Genomic DNA, 24,637 nt, shown 5'->3' with positions numbered 1-24,637 from the left:
ACATTCTTTAAAAGAATACAAAACAAACTAATTATTAATTTCAATAAAATTATTAAAAGAAATAAATGTTATAAATTATTCACTTTTTATCCAGTCGCGGGTGCAACGTAAAACTATCGCGGGTGTAACACGTCTCACTGTAGTAAATATAAACATTTCCATGTAACTTTAAATTAAAGATATGAGATCATAGATGCTGTATCACTAATTAGCACTTTTCTATGTAACTAAAATAAATTATTTGTTTGGAATAGTCGGCGATTTATCAGACTTAAGGTTCATCTTCAGAATCGCTGTAAACATCAGAAACGCGTAACTTTTGCGTAACTTTTTTTGCAACTTTTCTACGTTTTTTTTTAGTAGCAGTTATCAAAACTAATTTGCTTTTCAAATTGGACTTCGACGTTCGTGCAACACAAATGCTCTTACCCTCCTCAAATTGAAAAAAATTGGTATAAAAAAAAGTAACAAATACTGTGATTTAAAAATTTATGTCAAAAATCGTCTCCCGCGGAATCGCCCTGAATAAATAAAAAAGTTTGGAAAATCCAAAAGTGCACGCCTCATAACGCTCATTCATTTTTTAAGAAAAAATAAATTGTGTAACTGATAAAAAAAAAGAAAATTATAATTAAGTAATTTCTTACAGAGTACTTTTTTTTTTAAATATCAGCGCCCTTTTTTCTTGTTATATGCGTACGCAGTCTAAAAAAATCTAGCTTTATCAAGTGGCGCCATAGTTTTCACGTGACAAATAAGAAAAATTCGTTTGTCTTTGTACGGTTATATCGTAATAAATTTTAATAAAAATTCAATTTAAAAAAAAAATACGTAAATTAGGCTACTGATATGAAATACGGGGTGACATCCGGACGTCCACGTAAAATTTTTTTCAAAACGTTTTTTTTTTCAAAATAGCTACATGAAATTATTTTAGAAAGTAAAAGATGATTTAAGTGATTTCTCCGTGTACATCTACTTATATTATTGTATAAGTGTAATATGGTTGTGATAGAGACATTTAAAGATCACAAAATTGCTTGACCTTGACGAGTCGAGTATAAAGCACAACCTCACGCGCTTCGCGCTATGAGGCGTGCAAAAACGAATTTTTAATTTTTTGATCGAATGACCCCAGGCATTTTACTTAAAATTGGTTTCTTTCATTTTAAAAACTAAAAAATTTGAAACATTCTTTTTTTCCAAATAAATTATTATTCAAAAAAATATTTTTATTTCTTCACTCAAAATGCCTTCGAACACGAAATGTCCCAATACAGAGTACAACAGAGTGTAGTAGCTAGTTGTCTGCATGTAAAGATAATGCCGTGGATATCTATCCGCGGAGAAGAGAGTAGAACTAAACGTGCCACTGTAGTTAAGATACCAGACGTTTTACTTATGTTACTGCTTGCGCACTATACTATCTCAGCAATATCTTCTTATTTCAATAAATAGGTACTATGCGAGCATTAGCTGCTGCATGAATGCACAATTCAATTCCGCAATCGTGGATCTCCTATTATTCTTTATACACACTGGCCATTACTTTACATTACAACAACAAATAATAAATAATAATGAAAAGAAAAATAACAACAGCAATAATAATAATGTTCACGTGAAATGAATCCTAAAAAATCAATTTAATTAAATTTTTTTTAATTACACACTAAAAAATAAATTAATAAACTGAGGTATGGACCTTACATTATACTTCGTTCTCGATTCTCGGCTTCGGAAGCGCAATTAATTCGCTTTTAAAAATAATCTAATAAAATTTCTCTTTTCTTTTAGTAACAATGCAATCGAAAGTGAACGAGCCTCTATCGAATAAAATTTAATAACAATAATAAAACATTATTCGCATTCATCGAAATGGATTTATATCAAGTACGCTACTACTGCGTTAGTTAATGAAAACAAAAGCCGAAGAAAGTGATGAGGAAAAAACGGACATTAGTCGATTAAATTTTAGAGAATAGCAACAACTAAACACCACCTGGGAGAATCTCATGCTCATCGTAATTGGCTACTCGATAGTAGAAAATTTTATTTTATCTTTATCGTCAATTACGAGTAGAGGTAACCTCGCACATATAGATATTATAATCATACTTATACATACATAATAATAATCAAACGAATAAAATAATAATTCCGATCTCACCGATCCACTTCACCTTTCTCTGTACAGTACTTACGACTTCTTACGACTTGTAACTACGCTACTTCGCTACTCCCTGAGCTCTATGTACTATCTACATCAATGTACTAATAATTATAATAACAAATATAACATTCCCAAGATTTTAAATTATACCAGAGATTTACGATATCAGAATGACTTAAACGCGTAAATGCATTAAATATTAAATTAAGTTCACCGCCAGCACATCGTTTAATTTTACCGCTGTAAATTTTATTCGGGCTTGTTATTTATGTTTTAATAAATACTGATAATAATCGTGTTGTTTTATTACAAATGGTTTAAAAGTCGGGAATAATTTATTTTATTTTAGAGAATTATTTTGATTTATGGTAAAATTTTGAAAAATTAATTATTTATTTTGAGTTTAGAAAAATTCACGGGAAAATTAAATTGGGAATAATTAAGTTCGTCATTGTAATGAGGAAGCTGCAAAGGTTATAGTTATAAGTTATAAGTTATAACGAACACTATAAATATTGCAGTGAATACGCTGTAAATATTGCTACGCGGGCTTTTATACAACTTACGATTTATATATCAATACTTAACTGTAATTCACGCGGTAATAATTATAGAGTAGGTAGTAAACTTTGAAATTTTTTATGCGTAATGGTAAATATAATTCTTAAAACCTCGAATCGACATGTCTGTCTTTTTTTTTTATTTATTAAAATAAATTAAAATCAAACGTTTTGTTTAAAAAATTTATAACTTTCAATCGTAAGATTTTAATTACTCTAAAAAAATTAAGTTAATTAAGAAAAAAATTTTTTTTTTTAATTTAAGTAAATTTTATTTAATTAATCATGATCAAGCTTTTCAAAATGATGTACTCGGTTCAAGTTTTTATCTCTTGAATCGTAAATTTATTTATCAGTGTATCTTCCGTCCAACATATCTTCAATCTAATTACTATGAATATTCTTCAATAATTCAGTCCTCGTCATTAATAATTAGCATCAATTTATAAAAAAAATTCTCTTATCAACTGCAACTTCATTTTAATCCAGCCCATCAATTCCCGCTTCATTATCAGTACAGATAAGCTAATGCTAGTTTAAAATACGAAACTTAGACGTAGAATAGATAAATTTACAGCATAATACTTGATACAAACTCATGCGAGTAAAAGAAAGATACAGACCGCGGGTGTACAAACTACGCAGTTACGCTTGGGCACGTTGGTGATGGCAAGTGGCAAGAGCCAATGCATATAAGCCGTTGTCCCTCAACATCACACTCACATATTCACACACACGCACACATCAACCATACAATTACAAAAAAAAATCTCAGATTAAAAAAAAACCGCGAATTACGAGAATTACGTCCCTATATCGCGAATCGTGGTCCTCGTCTTTATCCCCGTAGTCTGTAGTAATTCCTCAAGCCTCCCCCCGAACTAGACACCGAGCTCAGTACTCTTACACTCAATACTTCTGCAACATACATGTTTATTTTATTTTATTTTATTTTACAATATTTTAAAAAAGAGTTTCAACTTAACTTCCCTCTCCACACGGATCCCTATTACTATAACCATACTCACCACACATAATATAAATAACACATACTAGTAAACTCATGTCCCCAGCGGTCCTCCCTCTCCCCCTCCCCCTCCCTTCTGCCCTTTCACGATCCCCTCACCCTTACCGTTGGTGTCCGTGGTCCGATAGAAATAAAACCCCTTACCCTTGCATTGCCTGACTCCTATTATATCCTTGCTCCGTTACATTACAGTCCGTGCTATGCGTGGCAGCCGCGACTCGCAACTCTTAGCTCGCGGTCCACGCGGTGCGCGCGCAGAACTACCCCCTTCACCCTTCGCTACGCGCGATACAACTACACGGTAGCGGCTCGGAGGGGAGCGAGCGTGAAAATCCCCGGGGTGGGGGGCCGCTACAGTAGTTACCAGCTGGTGGGGATAGAGTTAGTCGGGAGTTTCGGTTTGGGAGCAACGTTTGCTTACTATACGATACGTATACGATCATTGCCACATCAGACCTCGAGGAGAGTAGACGCGTTTATTCGTTAGCTCAGTCGAGTTCTCGTGCTGTTTATTTCACTCAGTAGTAAACTATCATTGTAAATTGTCAATTAGAAAAATTTTTGTTTTTTTTATCTTACATCGCTGCATAGTGATTTGCATTTACAAAAAAATTACTATTGTAATTACATTAATGTTAATTGCATTTATTTTAATTACTCTTGGACAACTGTGATCATTTGTGAGTTTATTTTATCTCAAGACTCCTAAGTGATTGATTGTGCTACGATAAATTGCATTTTCAAGTGACATTTCTGTAGATAAAATTCAAGGCTTAGACTCAGATAAAATTATAAAGACCAAAAGACTTTTGGGGAAAATAAATCTATTTTTTTTTTTTTTTTGGAGCTGAATCGCGGAAATCGCGATACTTGAGGGACTTATGGAAATAGATCCATTCGAAGACCCTCCGTATCGACGTTTCAGAAGACGTCGCTGTTTATAAATAAAATCTAAATCTTAAAGTATATTTGTCTGGCTGACACTATCATTTCTGGAGGGAATAATGAAGATTATTATTAATATTGACATTCCAGTGAGACATAGACTCGATCGAGGGGTTTGTTGATTATTTGTAAGGACTAGGGCTAGGATTTGAGTTTATGGTAATTTGAAAATAATAAAATAATAAATCAAGTGTTTATGGGACGATTATTGTAATAATTGTTGGGTGACAGTGAGAGACATTGAATGGTTGAGTTTTTGTTGGAATTTAAGTGCAATTAACTACACCGTATTTGCTAAATAGTTGTCGAGCATGGCGATTCCGTTTAACTTGCCGTCTGAAGACGAGGCCGATGCGCAGAGCCAACAGCTAGAGCAGCTGATGCTGGACCTCTACGCGGCACTGCAACAGGTCCTCAGGAGTAGGAGTGCTCAGTATCCCTCTCGCAACCGTGAGTACTTTAATGTTATGTTATTTAAGGGGTTTTTTTGAAGGGTCACTCTTTGGGTGACGGGCACAGACGAAGGGATAGAATAGGATAAATTTGGAGTTCAAAGTTTTAAAATTGAGATGAAAATGAAAAAATTTTAACTTTGAATTAGAGTTTAAAATTGACAGAAAAAGTTGGAGTTGAAAGTCTTGAAATTGAGATTGAAATGAATAAATTTGTATCTATAAGTTAGAGTTGACAACAATTGACAACAAATTTTAAGTTTATTGAATATGTCAAAGTTAAAAAATGATAAATAAGTCAAAGTTTGAACGTTTGTACTTGGAATTAAAATTAAAAAATTTTAGAACTTAAGTCAGAAATTTATAGATATCAAAATATTGTAACATAAGATGATGAAAATTTGTGAGTTTAAATTAGTTGAATGTTGACAGGATTGAAATTAATTAATTTATGATTAAAGTTGGATGAAACTGACAGAAAAAACTTTGGTATAAGTTTAAAAAAAAATTTTTTAATTGTCAAAAAGGTTGCGCCAATAGTTTGAATTTGAAATTTATATAAAAATCTGTACTCGAAAATTGAAAAAAAAAATGGAATCTTGCAACTGTCAGAAGTTAAAGTTACGAATTCGGTGATTGAAAATTGACAGAGTTGGATAAAAATGAAACAATTGTAATAGAAAAATAAAATAAATTTATAACAAACTTTGTTTTGCATTTAAGCGTAACAGATAAATAAAATAAAGAAAAATAAAATAGTGAATCATATTTATCGTACCTTAAAAAAGTATCTCACAATTTAGAATATATTCAGCGGACTATGAGTATTAAATATGCCTTATGCCTTATGTCTTATGTCGTTAAAGTGATTGTGAGTGATGTCATTTGACAATTTAAACTTAAATTTGTCTTGCGTTAAGTTTTATTAAATTACTTAAATGTCTTGAGTTTAATTCGTAACATTTGTTAATATATTTTTAAATCTGTTATTTTTACTCGTACTCATACTTATTCTTATTATATTACAATCATATAAATTAATATTATCTATTGAAATATTAATAAGTGTCATGTTGTTGCATTCGTGAAGTTCAAGTGACAGTGATATTTATCAAACAATATTTTAAAACTAAAAACCATTTATATTTTTATTTATATTTATATTTATATGTACGTCGTATTTATAATTTATTCGCTTGACAAATTAAATATCAAGTGTCATAGACAGACTTGATAGCGTTTAAAAAAAACTTTATCTATCTCAGCACTCGACTGGAATCGACTTGTTCAATTTATCAACGGACTGAAATAAAATTATTATTTTTTCATAGTTATTTTATTTTTTATTTAAATTAAAATTTTTGCAACACAATATACCGCGATAAATTAAAAATTAGAGTACTAATTAATAATTAATAATTTAAAAAAAATAAATAAAACAAAAATACAAGTGACGGGTCAATAACCATGGTTCGCTGACTATAAAACAAAACAGTCCAGAAGAGAGTAGGAATATCAAGTGAGTAAAAGAGTAAAGAGTAAAGAGAGAATTGCTGGAGCAGAGTTGAGTACGGAGGGTGCGCGTGCTGTTGCATCAGATCGAGAGTTTGAATATTTATAGAACGAGTACAGCTGTGCACGCGCTCGTGAGGTTACACCGGGTGTGTAGTCTGTACTCTATGTACAGTACATATGTACATGCACCGCACCGAGTAGAGGCTGAGGCTGGTGCAGTTTCGCGGACCTAACATTTGTATCTCTACAACTTTATAGAGAAGTTTGCGGTCACGCCTCTACCGATTTCACGCTTACATGATCCTTCGTATCCATATCCATATCGATTTACTTATATTCTCCAATCAATTATACCTATCGCTGTTTTATATGAACTGACTTTACTCCAATTAATCAATGACTGAAATATCTATATGTTAAACGTATGTTTAGTTATTTTATATTTAGATAATACTTGGTTAAATATACAACCTCGTCATCCGACGGGTAATACCCGCTAGTCACAATTTGTGATTTTTTATCTATTTGCTTGAATATATAATATTCGTTCATTTTTGGGATTTGACATTTTCTTTAATTTTTTATTAAAATTTTTTAACTTAAATTTACTTTGAAGATTTTTTTTTAATTTTGAAATTTTTATTGTAACAAATTTTTTTTAAATAATTCATTTAAATATGAATTTTTTAATAATAAATGATGTTCACAATTTATTGGATAAAAATTACAATTAAAATTTATTCTGAATTATTTTTGAATACTTGTTTTAAAAATCAATTAAAAGTAACAAAAAAAAATGAAAAATACAATACAAAATAATGATTTATAAAAATTTATTTTTGAGATTTGAAATTTTCTTTAATTTTTGAACTTTGAAATTTTTATTGTAACAAATTTTTTTGAAATAATTGATTCAAATATGAATTTTTTAATAATAAATAATGTTCATAGTTGATTGGATAAAAATTATAATTAAAATTTATTCTGAATTATTTCTGAATACTTAAAAATCAATTAAAAGTAACAAAAAAAAAAATGAAAAATACAATACAAAGTATTGATTTATAAAAATTTATTATAAATAATTAAAAATAATACATAAAATTAATTATGTTAACACGTGTTCAATAAAAAAAATTAAAACAATTAATTACATAAACTTTGACTGCATCAATTGACTCGAGAATAAAAAATAAAAGGAGTTCTTAAATATATTAAAAGTACAATACAATGTAAAGCACAAAAACGACGTTTTACAAACGCCGTCGCACGTGTGTTAAAAGTTAAATATGTCGATAATACAATAATATCTACTCAAAGTGGTATTATATTGCTAAAACTGCCAACCACATTGTGTATTGAAAATACAAGGCAAGTAAAAGAGGGATTTAAGGACCTGATATGATGATATGAGGGAGTAACGCGTGCACAGTTGTCCTCTTTACTCTTTACTCTTTACACATTACATCTATATCTATATCTACATCAACATCAACATCAACGTCTATAAGTTAACACGCGGCACAATAGCCTTGAGTGAGGTTCTTTGTGCTGAAAGCGACTTATATACTTTTATTTAGTACATAGTTAAGCACATAGCATGCATTTGCACACATTGAAACATTAGCCGCGTAAATGCCCCCGGATTGCAGCTAAATACAAAAAAATTATCGACAAGTTTCAACTCAGATAACGCTCTGCTATAATTTACAATAAATAATTTTGTATAAAAATCCGTTAGATTGGATAAGAAGATAAATTATAATAATAATGATAATATAAAACATAAATATGAAGCAAAAGATGGATTAGCGCTTAGTCTCACTCTCATTGTTGAGAATTAAAATCGAGTATTACTCTACTGATATAATACTCGCATCGGTTAAGTTGCAATAAAGAGACATATGCAAGTGTGAAGGATAAATTTATGAGTCATTTTTGTTGTCTCAACTGTCATTACTATTATTATTATTATTATTATTATTATTTATATTATTGTTGATTCAAGGGTGTGTTGTACTAGTTCATTCGACGTAAAATGCCATGCGGGTCCACGTGTCTAGTTGTTTTTTTAATTCACAAGTAATAGATAGTAGGATAATAAATGATATCTAATGTATTTATTACACGGTAAATTTATAATTGCTGGGCTTGGACTTTGTTGGTCGGAAAATTTTATTTTATTTGGAATTTTTTGACGGCAAAAAATAATAAAATGCGTGTAGTGTAATACTTTTGCAATAGATGTTAATGTGTTGCACAAGTGAAAGATAGTAAACTCGTTGTAAATGTCAAGGATGCTACTGCACACATAAGTCGCGAACAATATACACTACCCGAGGGCATAACACTTTGTTATATACACTCAATATATAAATAATAATTGATAATGTATGCAAAATGCCATCGGTAAATCACTTGGCTTAAAAATACGATTTTTTTTTTTTTTAATTATATTAATCAAACGATTTTTATGATGAGAAGAAATATTTTATATGTTCTGTCTGTCACATGAAAAATTTACCATGCTAAATTTTTAATTTGATTAGAGACACAAGTACAGATAATTTGAACTTTGACTTTTTGATATTCTAAGGATGGCTAGAAATAATTTTTAGACTGAAAAAAAAATTTAATTGAATTGAATGGAAAGAAATTCTTGGACGTTTATTTTTTACAATAAAAAATTGTATTTTAAAAAATTTTACTTGAAACGGAGCGCCTAACTATTATAATTGACACCACAAATTGAAATTGTTCAACTCCTCTTTATTTCATGCATGAATTATGCTTCAAACTTTGATAATTATCATAATTATTTGCGAATAAACATGAATATTAAATTATAATTCATCCACAAGTAGATGAAAATTGATTTTTCGAATCAATAATTCAAGTTAAATTAGTGATTTTAAGTAGGAGAGAAACCACGGGAGAATTTTCTGTGCCTTGGGGCTCGTCTTCGAGTCTAGACTCGATAAACTTGAGATATTTGCAGTATAACACATGCACCGAGTTTATGACTTCATAAAACAATTTTTTTTTTGTATCTACACAATAAAAAATTGAGAGTGAATATCGATTTTACTCTGAAAAATATTCCAATACTGAATTTTTTGACAAAAATAAATTTTTATTTTGTTGAAACAAGTTTCATAAGCCAACATTTTAACAAATACTTTAAAAAATTTTTATGAAGTTCAAGTTTGTAGATATTAATTATATTTTTTTAAAAGTTTGACTTTGAAACATTGAACAAAATTTTGATAAAAAAAAATATTGATGCAATTTTTTAAAATTATTAATTATTTATTATATTATAAATAAAAACCTTCTCAGAGTGACTCAGAGTCAAATTTTTTACAATTAATGCATCAATATTTATTTATAGTAACAATAAATATCATATCATATTTTTTCCCATGACTCAGCTTGAAGTTTTGGTTAAAAAAAAAAAAAAATTCGAGTGCTGCCGTAAAAATTTCTCATCATTAAAATAAAAACTTAGAGTTAATTATTCGATTATTATTTTTTTAGACCGTCTGCCAAGGCGAGGAGGAGAGACGGGAGCGAGTCGTGACCACCCGATCGTGCTGATAGACTCGGACCTGTCGCGTCTACCGCTCCCGGACCTGGTGCTGTCGGCGGTCCAGCAGCTGCCGTCGCCTGAGCCCCAAGTGACCGTCTCGGCGCCGAGCAGCCCGACGCGGGACGCGGCCTTCCAGTTCCCCGAGTGCAGCGCGCCAGTGCCCAGCCCGAGGCCGCGGCCGCGGCGACGAAGGCTCACGTCTGAGAGCTCTGTCCTCGAAAAGGGCGCCACCAGCAGGTCTGACAGCATTTCCACCGCCTGCTGCAGACATCTCGGGCACTCGTGCAATGAGCGCGAGTGGGCGAGTGTTGGCGCCAATCTTAGAAATATTGCCGACGATTTTCACGCTTCTAAGAATAAGGTAAGATTTTTTTCTGATAATTTAAAAAAAAAATTAATCATAGGCTCTAGAGAATTTATTAGAGATTAAACATGTCAGAAAAATTTTTGATTGATTTTTTTTGCTTGAAATAATTAAAATAACTTTATAAAAAAAAGCCTAGCCTCAAAATTAAGTAATTTATTCAATAAATTGAAAATTAATCATTTTTTGATGCTAAAAAATTATTTAATTACTTTATTTTTTACTAAAAGACCCAAATTTTTTTCTGCCGTCGGATAAGATTGAACTCAATTAATTTTTTTTTCTAATTCCATCTGATTAAATAAAATTTTCAAAAATTATAAGACCAGGTATAAAATTAATTATTAAATAAATAAATACATTTTTTTTAAAATAAATAATCCAATTTCATTAAAAAATACAAAGCTAATTAATTCAGCAATGAAAAAATTAATTAAAAATAAATTATTCAATAAAAACCTCTGAGTAAAACAAAGAAAATAATTTTATCTTTTACGAATAATTAATTTCAACAAAAAAGTAAATAAAAATGCACGCAAACTCTCTGAAGGATTAAAAAATTTAACAGCAAGCAGTAACGACGTTGATACGTGTAGACTTGACGAGCTGTCACTGTAAAATTTGCGTCAAGTACGAACCGCGTCGGGTAAAACGATCCGAGTAGTCTCATAGTTTCATATACATACCTTCAAAGTATTTCCCCAGAGTACGAATGGGCGGAAAACGTCACGCTGTATAATATAACTAACTTTCCAACTTTTCACTCTGCAAACTCGCCACTTGGTTTCCTTGTGTACACACGGGAGGGTATTATTACATTACACACACATACACATCCAAACATTAGTTGTTTCTCGTTTACATTTCAATTCGCCCCAAAATGCCACGGTTTTGCGGGTACATTACACTCTACTACACTTATAAAATATACATACACATATTTACACATTTAAAAGTTTAAGCTCGAAAACTTTCGTCTGAAATTAATTACTGGGTGTCTGGCAAGTATTCCCTTATAATTTTATCAACGACAAATTACTGCGTTTGAATTTACCTCATCTTAAATATAATATAATACTATTAAAACAATGGACATATAATTATTGTCTTGTTTTTTTATGGGAATATAGAAGAAAGAAAATAAATAGATTCTCGGTATTAAAGTTAACAATTTTTTCAATTACACGGTTCACTTGTTTCTTCCCTTTATTTTCTCAATTACCACAGCTTAATTCCCAGTGTACTCAGATATTAAGGATTAAATAAGTGTCGGAGAGATCAAAGATGATACTTGTTTAGTTTAAGAACTTATTTTTCATCGCGACCTTTTTTTAATAACACTCAAATGTTTATCCGATAATTTTTTGCTTGTAAGTAATTAAAAAAAATTTATTAATCAGCTTAAGAATTTTCAAAGAATAAATTAATTAAAAAATTTCAGTTTAAATATATGATAATTTTATTAAAAAATAATTAACAATTTTTTTAATCGATAAGATTTTATTGTCCATCAAAAATAAAGTGAAAATCCGTTAAAACTTTTTTCCGTCGCTCTTAATACTTAATAAATACTTGTACTGGCATTAAGTGAAAGAAAAGCATTTGCGGTCTTACTAAATAATATTTATATTTATACCCTCGGATACATATTTGATCAACACTCGTATATTTGGGATTGCAAGTACGAGGGTGAGAATATATGAGACAAACTGTGTATAGCAAGGGATCTGGAGGGATGAAGAAAAATAAAAGCCCGACTAGAGTCACAGTATTCGCTCTATAAATACACTCTATCGTCGGGTCATAGTGTCGATATTTATTACACCCACGGGATTCCGTGATAACTAAATTCACATTTATTGCCTCAACTTAACGTATAATTCATTTTTGCTCTTACTTATTTATTTACTCTTTATTAAATTCTTAATTAAAAGTGATAAAACTTGTAAAATTCAAACACCGCGTACCAAATAAATCTACACAGAAAAAAAAACTTCTTGCACTAAGAAAATTTTAAGGAAGACAAAAGTTATTTTGGAGCACGAAGATATTTTCTTGGCTTAAGAAACTTTGACTTCATTTAAAAAATTTTCAATCTTCCTTAATATTTTCTTGAGCCAAAAAAATTTACCTTCCAGTCAAGAATTTTTTTTTTCTATAGAGTTTTTTTTTAGCTAAAATTTAAATATAATCTTTATTTGTATGAATTTAACTCTGGAAGAAAACAGTTAAAAATCATTTCGCTCCACGATTTTTTACAGTTTAACAAATATAAGTAACTTAACTTTATTATTATTATCAACCGCGCATGATTAATTTCCTTTGTTTGCGTGAACTAATACGCATTTACAACTCCGTCATTATCTCTCCAAGAGTCAATGTCATATTATTCATCTATTTTAGATTCCTAGCACTAAATGATAATAAATGATATAATTAAAATAAAAATAAATGTAGAGTTTTTAAGCAAATGTTAATGCTATTGATTATTTTTCGCTCGGAATTTACGAGCTTCAATGATTAATTAAGGCATTATGTAATACAAGTGTTGAAAGATAAATAAAAAAGCGTAACAATACTTTCTACACGCATTGCGGTGTAAGTGAGCATGTAACAAGCTAAATAACTACATCCCCTGACGTGAAAGTTAACCGGGCATATCGATGGGCTTGAGCGCGTGCCCACTACCATGCATTTGTTTTATTTAATTAATAATATGGATACTTTTGATATTATTGTCTTTAATACAACTTTAATTACAATGCGACAGTAAATATCCACTATAATAAAAATTATTTTTTGTAAGAGAAGCAAAAATTGGAGGGTTTTGTTTAGGGGAGAGAAAAAGGGGACGAAAATAAAAGGAAAAATATATTTATAGCGGGTATAGAGACTCCGTATCTGGTACAGGGTATAAATATATATTTCTCATCTAGATATTACTCGTGATACCCATAAAAGTGGGCAAGGAAGATTGGACTTTCTCGCGATTACACCGAGCGAGAATTAAGATGAAAACGGGAATCGGAAGTTACTACGACGCCTGTTATAACTGTAACTGTGGTAGTTATAATACAACTGTATAGTATAAATATAATAGTTGAGTGTGATTATTATTTTGCAGATAGAACATAAGAGTATTATAAGGTGGAGAAAGTTGGAAGAAGAAAAAAAAATAACTAAGACAATAAAGAATAGAATGCAATTAATTGACCGAAAAGTCATGGCTAAAGTTTTTTTTTATTGCTTGGGCTGAAATGAACTAGCGTTTTTGACATTAAAAAAAAAAAAAAAAAACTATTTAATTTAAGAATTTTTTCTATTCAATAAAACAATTAAAAAAAAATTCTTTTGGCTAAAGTAAAATTTGATTAAACCAAACAAAATGTTTCGTTTGAAAAAATTTTTCTCTACCTTAAAAACAAATTACACTGAAAAAAAAATTAACTTGATTTAAGAGAAAAATTCTTGAACCAAGAATATAATTTTGAAGAGGGTAATTGTCTTGAATCAAGACAAAAAATTCTTGAATCAAGTAAATTTCCTTAAATCAAGAAAAATTTCTTCAAGTCAAGAATTTTTCTACTCAACTCAAGAACATTAAGTTCTTCAAAATTATATACTTGATTCAAGAACATTTTTTTTCTTTAAAAAATTTTCTCGGTTCTTTTTTTTTTATTTATAATTTAATTTTTATCGCCCGAGTATTAAAAAAAAAAAAACAAATTATTATTTGTTCCAGGATGCAGAGATTGAAAAATCGAGATTGCCATTTTTCGGCGCTGGATTCCCAAGTGTGACAACAACTACACCGTCATCGGACAGCTTTTTGTCAATGTTAATCCCGGCGCCTCTGCGAGAGACACTCTGGACAACAGTGGCTCTGTACCTGGGTTGGAGATTGGTCTCCCGTCTGCGATAGAGTTTGCAAAACTTTATGAAATCGCGATGACGATGATGATACTAACGATGATGATGATGATGACGACGGTGATGTTAAGGACATTAGCATCATCCAGCTTGAATCACTGACACCCGAGTCAACAAGGTAGTTGACCATTAATACCCATGACGAAACGTCAAGAGGATCTTGCGTCACTATACACCTTTACTCGCGTATTTAAATTTCTAACCAAAATAATTTTTCAAAACACCGCGTAAGACGTATCACGAAATTGATTAATTTAATTGATCGGTACGTTGAGGTTAATTAACGATAATACAAATAAATAATAGCTACTACGTTTAAGGGATATTAATTAAATTATAAATGATAAGTTATAAAATAATGGATATGGATAATACATAGTCGTAAGATATTAAATATTATATAATAATAATAATTATTATTAATGAATGGTTAATAAAAGTTTAGTTGTAATAAAAAGAATAATAAGAAGGGCTTAACGGGGGAGCTGAGGACGAGATCCAAAGAGGACTTAACCCAATAATCAAACCATGATCTCATTATGGATTAAACTAGAAGGAGTCTATAAATAATTAAATAAAAAAAAGTAGTGTGATTTTTGTTTTTATTAAAAACAATTAAAAAGTAAAATTAATAATACGCATAAAGCGGGTTTTGTGATTCGTTAATTCTTTGTCGACGAAGAGTTAATGATACTTTTGATAACGTCTACTCGTGAACTCAGATTACCAGCTAATGTGATTAGCTTTGTTTTATTTTATTTTATTTTATTCTATTTGTTTTATTAGTAGTAACGACGGATAACGGTATTTAAATTAACGATAAATATGTGTAATTAAGTAAACTATAAATCAAGTAATTTAAAAAATTGTATATTCAAATTAAAATGATAATTAAATTTGAAAGTGCTCGTACTCGCGTTCCGAGTAGAACTTTGTAAATAATAAGACTACTTATAAATAAAAGTCGAGTGTATTCCAAAAAAAAAAAAAAAAAAAAAAAAAAAGTTTAACAATTTAAAACGGAAAGAAACACACGTTTACGGAAAAAATGTGGCAAGACTTGTGGAGGATTACGTGGAGGAGGTTTTAATTAGTTTTTGTTGTATAGAAAAAGTCGATAACTAAAGTAATAAATCAGTAATAAGTCGAAGTAAATTAAATTATATGATAAATTTAAATTATTAATTAAAGGTAGATAATTGATAATTGATATATAGAATTTCGAGGATCGCAGCTTCTTAATTGGCTCGCTGCGAGGCCCGTGGACAGTTTTCAAATGATCTCCGGTAGCTTAGCTCTTATATTGTGGCGCCCTTGCCCACCAGCGGACGACTCTTAAAATTAATCTTTTTCGAGGCGTCCCCCTTTCCCGAACTATTTTTTTATTCTATTCTTTATTTAAGATTTTTAAAAATTATCTCTACGCTTTCACTGTCCTTTCAATGCTGATTTTTTAGTAATAAATTTTAAAAACAAAGCGCTAAAATAATACTTATTTTTTCTCTTTGGATTTTAGAAATTTTTATTATTCATTTTATTTTTATGTTTCTATATTTACTTTTATTTTTTTTTTTTTTATGTTTTAAATTTATGTTTTTTTTAAACTGTGATTTTCACGTCCCGATTTCTTACTCCCTCGATTAGTCCTTAAAAAAAATATATATACATATATATATATATATTTATGTATATATACATATATATATATATATTTATGTATATAAATATATATTAAAGTATATAATATAAATAAAAATAAATATGCGGATTGTCCGATTTAAAAGTGTATTTAAATCGCGAAGCCAGACGATTGTTGACCAAAACTGCATTACCGCGACTTATTTCAGTTGCCGCCTTTTCTCTCTTACTTTTTTAAACAATAATCCTTAACAAATATTAATATATATTATTATATTATTATTATTATTATTATTATTATTATTATATATTGAATTGAATACGTATATATTTTTCGGCTCGTTCGTTTTTTTTTACGACTAATATTATTTTATTATTTTTTTCTAAGTGATAAGTCAAAAGTAATCAAGTATTGCAGTAAAAATAGTATTTATTTAGAGGTAACGTTTATTAATAAATGAGGTTGTCTAGGTTTTCTCGTAAAATTCAATCTCAATGGTCACCGAATCGAGATTTCATGACGCTCTTTATTTTATTAAACGTCTCATTTTTCATTGATTTATTTGAAATTTTTAATTAATTAATTAGATACAAAAGAGACCGATTAATTAATTTTTTTAAATAAAATAAACAATTGATTTGGTTAATAGTGACTCTTCCTGGTACAACGATTAAATAAATAAAATAAAATATACAGTATATGAAATAACAATAAAACTAAATAATTTAAAAATAAAAAATAAGACAATTTATCGAGTGAGACGCATGTAAATAAAATGCTTTTTTTCATCGAATAATATATTTATTAAAACGATGATATATTTAAAATATTAAATTTATTACAGTTTTTTCCCTGCTCCGTTCTTTATTTTTTGACTGTTTAGTAAATTTATTATTTTTCTACAGCCAAAATATGTAATTAGATACTTGTATATTTTTATTAATTAATCGATGAAAAGCTTATTTTTTATTATGAAAGTATTTGTGCTAAGAAATTTAGTGGAAAAATATGACAATGAAAACAGTGGACAAAATAATTTTAATTAATTATTTAAAAAAAAAAAATCTTAAATGATTTTATAAAAATTTGTGTCTGTTGTTTTCAGTATCATGAAAAAATTGTAATAAAAAAAAAAATTACTATAAGAAAAAAAATGCGATTGGTCGACAAAAAAAACGGAGGTTAAGGTGGGATATAAGCTGTAACTGTGACTATGCGGATCAAGGATCGGCTGGGTTATTTTTTTTTAATTATATAATATAATAACGAAATAATTTAATTGATATTATGAGATTTGAATAATTTTGTCATTAATTAAAGCAAATTTATTTAAATTAAAATGACATTTTTATTCCAATTTCATTGATAAAAAAAAGAGGGATTTCTTTAGCTCGAAATTTGTGAAAAATTCAGCCGAGCCCAGGATCCCCGCGCGTCAAAGCGTCACTGTGATCTCGTAATAATTAAAAATAAATATTTAAATATAGTAAAAAAGTAACCATTAAATATATTGTAATTCCGGCCCCCTAATTAAAAATTAAAGACAACCAACGTACCATACTTGCGCATTTATCAGTGTTATTAACAAGAGTAATTAATAACAACAAATAAATAATTAATGATTAACTATTACATTAATTATATTATTATTATTATTATCTATATCATTACTTGTTTTTTTATTGATTATTATTACTAATTATAATTGCATTTTCAAATGATCTCTCGGAGGCTTGCGGAACTATTTCTTCCCTCCTCAAGTATAAAGAAAGCAAACAATATTTGTCGATACTGCGTTATGTTTAATTATAAGTTTATTAATTAATTACTGTCTTATTAAGAACAATTATCATCATTATTATTATTATTTTTTATTATTATCATCACTATGATTATTATGATTTAATTACGATTATTAATTATTATTATAAGTTTTTTGTACTACTACCGTACTGTTGGATAAAGTAATTATAAATAAACAAATATAAATAAGATTCAGATTTTATGAAATAATAATAATAATAATTCCGGCGCTAAAGAGGTTAAAATCGACTAGTCTTTACCGGACCAATTGAGATTTTTTTACGATGGATATTTTTCAGAGGTTGCCTATTTTTAATCTTTACTTTACTTCTTTTTTGTCTATTCTCATTAATGAGGCATTTAATTGACTTGCGCCGCGGTGTCTCGATGGATTCAATTGCATTTATTAATTAAAAAACTGCCACTCTGAATTTATTGAACAACTTCCATCGTAGACAGCGGGTGAATTGTAAGATTTTCTACCAGTAATAAATTATTATATATGCCATAATTTTTTTTAATACTTATTTAAATATATTTTTTTTTTATAAATAAATTTAATGTCTTTCCTCGTTTCCATTCCTCTGAAATGTCCTGCTGGTTCTATTTTGTTTACGAGGGAATGCATTAAAAATTTCAATTAATGTATAACAATTTAATTGATAATTTTTTCACTGCCATAACTGATAAAAAAAAAAAAAATTTAGCAAAGTACGTGCCAATAAATGTGCGCTTGCCAGTTAAATTAATAATCACTTTTTAATGCAGACCATTTTGAGTTTATGAAAAAAATAAAGAAAAAAATTCAACAGAAAAATTTTATTTTTAATTGGTACTTGTTATTGCATTGTGATAAAGACTGGACTATTATTTTAAAAAATAACTTTCGAATTCATTCAATTTTACCACAAAATTATGTTTTAATAAATTATTAACGTTTCATTTCAAATTTCAAATTTGTCCAGCTGACTAATCCAAAGAATTGACCAAATAAAAGATAATATTGATTACAAGTATCAGTAATTTTAAATTTTTCTCTGTAATTTTTTTCAAACTCTAAAAAAAAATTTCATTTAAAAACTGATACATCAATATTTTTAAATTCCGTCGTATAAAAAATCAGTAATGCATTTAAATAATTTTTTCTATTGAAAATCAATAATTATAATTAATAAGACCAACGGTCAAATCGCTCACAAAAAATTTATTTGACAAAACTGCTCAAATTCAGTGATTTTAGTCATTAATTATTTCCCTTAATAAAACACACTACAAATTGCTAATAATAATAATTAATATTCAATTGAAAATAATTATTAAATATACATATATATATATAAAATTAAATAAAAGAAAAAACCCGCTACGATGCTGTGTTATTTCAAGTCATACCATGCGTTATAAATTTTTTTTAATTATTTTATGTCAATTTTAAAAACATTATGTTATTAATTTTATTACAGTTTGTATTATTAATTATATTATGTATTAAATTACTATTATTTTTTATCGATTATTTTATCATCATTATAATTTTAATTATAAATATTATTGTATTAATTAATTAATTTTAAGCTATAGCAGATAATTATTATTTTTTATTTAATCAATATTGCATTTAGCGTCGTAAACTGTCTACAGACGCCATATTTGAGTAATTGAAAAGAAAAAAAAGAGAATTTTAAAAAATAAAATGGATTTCGTTGAAGAGCCTCGACCAATGGATCCAAAATTTTTGCGAAGATATAATATATATATATATTAAATAAATAAATATATATATTAATATGAGTAATACATTTTTTAAGGACAGAGGCATCTCTCCGCTACCCGTACGTCTTTCATTGTACAGATTTTTTCACTTTTATATAGTTACGATGATAATTGATATAAAGCGTTAAATCGTAAGAAAAGTAATAATTAATAAAAATATAAAAACATAAAAAAAAAGTTATTGTGTCGATTACGCCGGATGGCTTGGTTGGCTCGAGCATTATTATTGTACTTGATTTTTTATTATTATTTTTTAATTAATAAAATGTGAAATATGCCGAACTATTTATCTTTTTTATTTTTATTCCTTTGCCTTTAATTTATTTTTTATTTTCAACTATTATATAACTGATAATTAATTAATATCGATGGAGGTTTATTTATGATACACATAACAAGTGATATAATATTTAGAGTTTGAAGTTAGAGAGAGGTAGGCTCTCTGAGACGCAACATCTGGGGAGCTCATTACGAAGGGATGTAACCACGAACCGATCGGCCCCTAACTGTCTCGACTACAGACCTATAGGTCTGTAGCTGTTAGCCGTATATCTATCTACAGAACATCTATTGCATATAATATATACCTGGAGAGAGATGATTACAAATCTACAGCAGCGGGCGTTCGACCACAAGGCACTTGCACCGTTGATTACATGATTACATGATTGTATGATTATATGATACTAATTACTCCTGTCGACTGGTAACCGCTTGTCAACACATCAACAAATTTATTTTTAGTAAAAAATAAAATAAATATTAATTATTAATCATAAAATAAATATTAAAAAATATCATAAAATAAATATTAAATATTAATCAAGTCTAAAAATTTTTAATTAATTTGATGAAACGTTGAACTTTTTGAAAGTCAAAAAATTTTCAGTTCATTGATCTTTTATTCATATTTTTAGTTGAAAAAAAAATTTACGTGTGAATACATTTTTTTATTATTTTTATAAAAAATTCTCCGGGCTTATAATAAAAACACAATACCGAACACGGCATTCAAACGCATCCACGCTATAATCTCCAATTATCTCTGGGTGATTTTATCCCATCAGCATTTATTAACAAAAAAAAAAAAGTTATTGCAAAAAATAAACAAAAGATTACAGCTTAGAATGGTGGCGAGTTAAAGCGTAGAATGTATGCAAATAGAAATGTAATCTGGTGTCAGCGGCGCGAGCAATAATGTCAATCAAACGCACTGTCGGTCGAAAGCCAACAATGGGGAATTGGCATGCGAGTTATACGGCCCAAAGCGAATATGCAGTATGTAAATGTTGTCATATCAATGGAGGGATCTCCACACTGCATATGGATACATCAACGCTAAAACTCCTATCCAGTCTCTAACCAATCTATCGCATAACTTTAAGCCAACTCCCATTTTGAACCACGACTATTGTCCGCAGTAATTATATTAAAAAATTATATCAACACTTGATTGTAATATATATCTATAATTATAATAAAAATGTGTGAAAAAAAAGTGTTAAAAACAAAACGAAAATATTGTGTGCAATTAATAGATAACAAAAGACCTAATTGAATTTATTCAGATGATTACAAATGTACGGCGTAATTTAACGTTCCATCGTTTCATCGTACCATTATTACATGCATACATAGATAGATGTACATATATTACACATGTATAGATGTTTATATATTGTACAACATGTCTACATAGATACGGTTGATCGAGCCCAATTAATTGCGATGAAACCAACGCTGCAATTTTCATTCTCCCGAGGGAAAATGTACTCGGCATGATCTGGCTCTGCATGTTGAAATAGCTCTCCATTTAACGTTTATCTTTGTTTTAAACAAACGCTATTAATGTTCATTTTCATTACAACCCTTTTATATTTTTTATTCATTAACCAAAAAAAAATATAACGAATATTTTATTACATCACCGAACACTGAATATTTAAATAACTAAAGTGAATAAAATAGTGAAAAATTAAAATTTATTTATTTATCATTTAATTAATTTTTAATGTTTTGCTTTTATATTTTACTGCTTTACTCATTTATTCACTTTTTTTTTACTAAGTACACGATATAATGTGTGTACTGCAATTGAGAACAATCGATGCGAAACGAATAGAAGCATTCTTTACAAGTGAAACGATTAATCGTTTTCCCCACTATTTATTCTGTCTCTTTGTCTCTGATTTTTTATCTCCGATACTATAGGATATATCCACATATGAATACCTTTGTATAGATTATAAAGTGTGGGGAGAACAATATAAGGATTGATTTTTTATTTTTCAATAGATTTTTACCTTGAATTCAGGCTATAGGTAAGGTAGCGAGGTGAAAATTTTCACTCAAAAGCACAAGCTTGGAGTATTATTCTCATTATTCAATTCATTGTGTTACGAACGCGGGCAACCTAATACAAGTATTTACTGATGCAAATATGTATGTGGTATCGTTAATATTTAATGGGCGACAAAATCACAAGTAATAATAAAAGGATAAACCACAAAAGCCGGGTTGTCTGACACGCGTACCCACGATAAAAGATATAATGCACGAGCGTGTGGCTTCCAATTGTTCTTTTTAACGCATGTAGATATTTTTAGTGAGGATTATGAGAATGACGTCTTTTTTACATCTGACATGTGCCTCATTGATGTTCAACTAAAATATGTAATGGCTTTGTTAGTTTTAAATTGAGAAAGAGTTTGTTTGGCAAATATTTTTTTTTAATTTATCTACTCAGCTTTTTTTTTTACACAGAAAGAAAAATTTTTTGACTGGAGAACAAAATTCTTGGCTCAAGAAAATTATCGGGTGCCTGAAGGAAAACCGAAGTTCTGTTGGCCCAAGTAAAAATTTTTCTTGAAATTCTATTCTTGGTGGAAGTCATTTTTTCTTAATTCAAATTATCATAAATACTTGATACAATGAATTTTTATTTTTGATCAAGATTTTTAGATACTTTAGAGAAGCAGCGCCACCTACTTCAGCTGAGAAAAAAATTTACTCACCTTGAGAAAATTTTTCTCTTGAATATTTGATACCCATTTTATATTATTTTAGCGTGCAATTATACATATTGAATGAAAAAAAAATAATTCAATATTATTTGATCTTCCCATTTGACATGTTAATCAATAAAAATAATAATGAAAATTTACTTCTATCGAGATATTTAATTTTTTGGAGCAAGAGAAAAATTTTCTCAAGACAAGAAAATTTACTTCTATCAAGAACTAAATTTTTTGGAGCAAGAGGCTGAATTTTCTCAAAACAACAAGATTCTCTTGACTTAAATAAATTTTCTTGGATTAAGATACGTATTTCTTAAAGCAAGAGAATTAATTTTGTTGGAATAAGTGAAGTTTCTTTTGTCAAAAAAAATTTTTTTTTCGCTCAAGAAAATAATTAGAAAGAAAAACATTTTCTTGGCTCAAGTGAACTTTTTTAACTTCCCGCTAAGAAAATTGAAAATTTTCAAAAATCGGGAAGTTGTTGGTTTTACCCCGTTTTTCGAAAATCGAGTTTTCATCAGATCTCGACGTTTTGAGGTCCTAGGAAGCTTCCCTGACTATTCTCGCGAGGGTGTCACTATGTCTGTGTGTGTGTGTGTGTGTGTGTGTGTGTGTGTGTGTGTGTGTGTGTGTGTGTGTGTGTGTGTGTGTGTGTGTAAGTATGTAAACCTCTTATAACCTTTGAACGGTTAAACCGATTTGATCGCGGTTGGTGCCATTCGAAAGGGCTTGGCCAAACTTAGATTCTAAATACAATTTGGACTGATTCGGACCGATGGATTTCGAAAAATCTAAAAAAAACTGTAAAAAAAAATTTTTTCAAAAGTGGTTTTTTTGGAATAACTTTTAAACGGCTTTATCAATCAATTTCAAAAACTAATCAGCTCTTAACATCAAAAAACTACGTCGATTGCCGTTAATCCGGTCGAAATCGGTTGATTCGTTCGAGAGATATCGTGCAGGAAAGAAAACCCAAAAAAGTGTTTTTTCAGAATAATACTCTGAAATTTCTAGTTTGACCAATTGAAACTTAAAAATTCTTTATGAAGCTTAAAAAACTGCGTAGAATTTCGCCAACCGCGTACAAATCGGTTCGTTCATTCAAAAGTTATTGCGGTTTGAAAATTCAAAAAATAGTGTTCTATGAAACTCTTATCAGACTTTTGAGCTCAAAGAGCTCAAAAGCATAGAAAAGGTATCTTTTTGAGCTTGGAGAGCTCAAAACAACACATAGATTGTATTTTTGAGCTCGAAGAGCTCAAAAACTTCGTAGGTGCAATTTTAAGCGCCCAGGTATTAACGGAATTAGCGGGAAGTTGCAGGGATGGCCTTTTTAGGGTCAACCGTTTTCCTAATTTTTTTTTTGTGTAATTAACAAATTCTATTCTGATGAACACCTATCATTAATATTGTAAAAAAATTATACTATTATCTAAGAAAAAAAAAAAATATGTTATTATTGCCAATTTAATTAAATAATTCTAGTAATTGAGTCTTGAAAAAAATATTCTTTAAAAAAAAAAATTAATTTAACTTGCAAATAATTTTTTTTACTCATTAACTTTCTTCAGTTGATGAATAAACATAAAAAAGTATTTTATAATGATTACGTAGTAGTTTGAATAATAATAACAGTAATAAAAAATGAATAATAATTATCAGCCATTAAGTGTCTCAGATATATGATAACTGTAATAAAGCAAGAAAAATAAAATAAAAAATGTTAAAATAGATTGCAAAGTCTCGGCGACAAGCAGTCTAGAGTAAGAGCATACACTACAAACACATCGTGTAGTATATTTTATATTATATTATGTAGTATAACGTAATTGAGTATAGTTAACACGTTT

The 24,637-nt window shown here is 28.9% G+C and overlaps 1 protein-coding gene across 1 annotated transcript; it reads left to right on the top strand.

The window, feature by feature from the left end:
- Nucleotides 1-4,112: 4,112 nt before the first annotated feature.
- Nucleotides 4,113-18,553, top strand: LOC123258793. Its single transcript, XM_044719007.1, has 3 exons — nucleotides 4,113-5,155; nucleotides 10,210-10,622; nucleotides 14,368-18,553. Exons 1-3 carry the CDS (start codon nucleotides 5,017-5,019, stop codon nucleotides 14,545-14,547), a joined length of 732 nt encoding a protein of 243 aa, XP_044574942.1. The 5' UTR covers nucleotides 4,113-5,016; the 3' UTR covers nucleotides 14,548-18,553.
- The last annotated feature ends 6,084 nt before the right edge of the window (nucleotides 18,554-24,637 follow it).

This window comes from Cotesia glomerata, linkage group LG2 (assembly GCF_020080835.1).
Source record: "Cotesia glomerata isolate CgM1 linkage group LG2, MPM_Cglom_v2.3, whole genome shotgun sequence".
In the NCBI taxonomy this organism is placed as follows: domain Eukaryota; kingdom Metazoa; phylum Arthropoda; class Insecta; order Hymenoptera; family Braconidae; genus Cotesia; species Cotesia glomerata.
This window is presented reverse-complemented; position numbering and strand designations above follow the sequence as displayed.

Excerpts from the sequence above, each read along its gene's own strand:
- LOC123258793 (XM_044719007.1), top strand. The coding sequence starts at position 5,017 with ATGGCGATTCCGTTTAACTTGCCGTCTGAAGACGAGGCCGATGCGCAG. Across the intron at positions 5,156-10,209 it reads TCAGTATCCCTCTCGCAACC|ACCGTCTGCCAAGGCGAGGA; the intron begins GTGAGTACTTTA and ends TTATTTTTTTAG. Across the intron at positions 10,623-14,367 it reads TTCACGCTTCTAAGAATAAG|GATGCAGAGATTGAAAAATC; the intron begins GTAAGATTTTTT and ends TATTTGTTCCAG.